Below are 3577 nucleotides of genomic sequence, written 5' to 3'. Positions count from 1 at the left end.
ATAGTTCTTACATAAAATTTACGCTAAAGACGTGAATTAAACAAATCCTTATACTTTAAGACCCATGCTACATCTATGTGTGGTGCGACACTCTATTTATAATGGCATAAGTAAAAATTGTGTCCATTATTCAAACAAAATTAGATTATGAAGTTCTAAGATTTTTAAAGCGACGACAAAAGTGAATGCGAGACGACATCAATAATCCCTTTTTTATTTAGGAGGAAAAAAAAAACACTTTATAGTACATAAGTTAGTTTATACACATCATATTAAATTGGCATAATTATTAATTAGCAAATGCTGATCAAATTTCCTCCCAAATGTCTTTTATAAAAAAGATGGAGAGAAGTAATTAGCAAAAGGGAGTAAATTTTCAACAATAAACGAGAACCCCAAAGGTCCACTAGAGAATTTACATTTTTTTTTCTTTTTGCATAATTTACTTAATCTTTTTTTTTTTTCAATATACATAGAGAGAGAAAAACATAATACAATCATAAATGATAAATTAATTAAGCACCATGCACACTAAATATTGTATCAAAACTCCACTCGGAATCTACCACCAAAGTCATTCAGATCAATCAATCTTTTGAGCTCATGATAATTCTTCAATGCCCAATGGGTCTTGAAAGTAATGATCGACGTCCCATTTACACGACCCGAAATCCCCGTCCAAGTCCACCAAAACGTCGCCGTATTCCTCCTCAGGAATCGCAGCCGGCACGCCGACCTCGTCGACGGCGAACAGCGGCGGTGGAGACTCCTTGTACAAACAATCTCCCAAGAAATCCGAATCCAAAAGCAGAAAATCCTCCGCCAAATTCCATTTCTCTCCACTAGTAGTTCCACTCTCCAGTTGACCAGGCTTTGACTCCAGAGGCCGAAATCTAAGAACGGAGGTCGGCGAGCACACAGCCTGCGACGACTCCGAAAACTCGTCGGAGACCAAAACGGCGTCATCAGAGGAGTAATCGGAGCAGGATGATCCGAAATTGGTAAGGGCGTCGGGTCCTCTGATCCGAATCGCGGCCTTGTCGTAAACCATGGCGGCCTCCTCCGCCGTATCGTAAGTCCCAAGCCAAATCCTCGTCCGCCGGAGCGGATCCCTGATCTCCGCCGCCCACCTTCCCCACGGCCGCCGCCGAACTCCGCGAAACTTCCTCCCCTTTGGAAAATACTCCTCGCTGGAACACCTCACCGCCGCCGTCTTCCTTCCGTTCCTGACGATCTCCGGCCTTGAATTTCTAGAAGCTTCCGAGTAGAACTCCTCGATCCTCACCTCGTTCACGTGCCGCTTCACCACCCTCATTGTCGAACTCTCCTCTTCCTCTTCTCCGCTCGACGAGTCCGTCGCGTCCTCGTCCGTCACAGAAATCCGTACAACTCTCGTGAAAAACTTCGAAGCAGAAGCGGAAGAAGAAGAAGATTTCACGAGTTTTCTCGTCACTGTACGGTGCTCTGTTAGCTTTACCGAACCCATTTTTGCTTAACCAAAACCAGAAATTTGCTGACTATACTGAATATTTTGATCATCGAAGAAGAAGAAAGGACCAAAAATGAGAGACCAGAAAACAAAAGTGTTAAAAAAGAGAGAGAAATAAAGCTAAAATTTTTTTTTGTTTTGAGTTACAGAAAATGCCAGGAATGAAGAGAATGCCGTTTTATATGAGAGAGTGATGAATGAATCCTAGTAGGCTCCACCAGTCCGAACTTTTTCTTTTTCCTTTTTTTTTAATTTTTATTTAATTTATTAAGAATTTTTCTTTTTTTTCTTTTTTTTTTTTGCGTGTGTTAATATAAGATTGATTGTTACAGCCGGAGATTCCGGAGACAACCGGAGATCCCTTACGACTCGCCGCATAAGTATTAAGGCGGTGGGATATGACACGTGGCGAGCGGACAAAGGGTGCGTGGTCCTGAGATGAAGCTTGGCGTCCAAGAAAGTTGGTGAGGCGTCCACGCTCCGCCCAATCTCACGGTACACGCGCTGGAGTTGGGGTGAGACTGTGAGGGGGCTTTTCCTCAACGGCATGTCAGGGTAGCGTTTTTCCTTTTCTTGAGTTTAGGACACGTGAGACGTGACCCTAGGCCTAGACCAGGTCTGTTGCACACGTTGCCGGAAAAAATATCATTCCCGTCACAGTCGTGTCAGTCCAGTGGCTTTGACTTGGTGAGAAGATTTCATTTAATCCGAGATTTTTATTTATTTTTGAATTTTTCCGATAATGGCCCACTATTTTTTGGTCGTCAATTATTTGCTTGTCAAACAAGTTTGAAGTATTTTGTATTTTAGTTGTTATACATATATATATTGTGCCTAATATATATATATATATATACATTGTATTTTAGACGCTTCAAATTCTTTCGGCATTAATTAACTTATTAGTTACAAGAACATCTTAATCACTGGTGCCTACTTAATGTTATGCATTTTTGTGCCTAATATTCTGCGTTAATTGTTCATTTGTTTGCCAATTTTTGTCCGTATAAGTGGTACTTTTCTTGCATTCCACGTATAATATGCATGCCTATGATCAATTGGTATAAATTAACAGAGTAGAATAATTTGGTTTCTCTTTTTATTTCTGGCTTGATATCTGCCTATAATTAGATACTATGATTCCAAATTCCCAAGTCCCAACTTTGCCTAGCTCGTATTGAACGAGGGTGTCCTATAAAATTATAGGTAATATTCAATTTTTAGGAATTTAAACTTTACGTCTTGAGGTGTAGTTAAGTGTGAATTTACTATTAGACTGTGCTTACAAAGAGTTATAAAGAGTTAGATTGTGCTTTTTATTATAAGACAAACTACAATACTAAATTAATGAGTGATCACATTTTATATTTTCTCTGGTGTTCTTTTTGTTAAGAATATTGGTGTTATTTATTTATCAGCCGTTAAATCTGTATTAAATCTAACCAAATCAAATTGAAAAAGTAATACAGATTTAACGACTGCTAAATATGTAACACTAGTATTTTTAAGAAATAAAGAACACCAGAAAAATTTTCACCACATTAATTAAAAAAACTCATGTGTGCTAATGCAAAACATCATTATTCTACTATGTTATTATACGACATCCTCTACTTCAAATTTTTATTGTACAACTTGGTACGTATGATATTGTCCAAAACTTCAAAGGAAGTTGGAATTTTCAAAACGATCATACATAGATATACACGCAAGTAATGCTTCAAAAGAAAATGCCTACATGTATTAAAATTATTGACTAGTATTTCCATCAATTCTTTTTTCCCTTGAAAGCAACATTTTCTTCGTATTCAAACAGTTGTAAATGGAAGGCATGGAAATCAATTATGACTCATGTTTTTAAGGCGAATAAATAAAAAGCAAACACTGGTCCAAATAGAATAAGGCCAAGAATATAAAGGGGTTATAAAAATCATTAATTGGATCGCCATTGGGGCTGAGGACTGGACTGGAAAGGTGTGGCTTTGGAATATGAAGGTAGGTGGAAAACGGGAAAATAACCTTCTCACTTCTTGCTGTCATTTGTCATCGTTTTCTCATTTACTTCACCCCTTCCCCCGTTTTTTTTTT

At 38.3% G+C, this 3577-nt stretch overlaps 1 protein-coding gene across 1 annotated transcript; it reads right to left on the bottom strand.

Moving 5' to 3' along the window:
* Positions 1-527: 527 nt before the first annotated feature.
* On the bottom strand, positions 528-1561 carry LOC21386612 (pathogenesis-related genes transcriptional activator PTI6). The gene has a single exon (XM_010111145.2). The coding sequence runs from the start codon at positions 1484-1486 to the stop codon at positions 602-604; it is 885 nt and encodes a 294-aa protein (XP_010109447.1). The 5' UTR covers positions 1487-1561; the 3' UTR covers positions 528-601.
* Between the last annotated feature and the right edge of the window lie 2016 nt (positions 1562-3577).

This window comes from Morus notabilis, unplaced genomic scaffold (assembly GCF_000414095.1).
Source record: "Morus notabilis unplaced genomic scaffold, ASM41409v2 Scaffold1016, whole genome shotgun sequence".
NCBI lineage: Eukaryota > Viridiplantae > Streptophyta > Magnoliopsida > Rosales > Moraceae > Morus > Morus notabilis.
The sequence above is the reverse complement of the archived record's forward strand: the minus strand, read 5'-3'. Positions and strand labels throughout refer to the sequence as shown.

Bases quoted from the DNA above. Each gene is read 5' to 3' on its own strand.
- LOC21386612 (XM_010111145.2), bottom strand. From the start codon at position 1,486: ATGGGTTCGGTAAAGCTAACAGAGCACCGTACAGTGACGAGAAAACTC.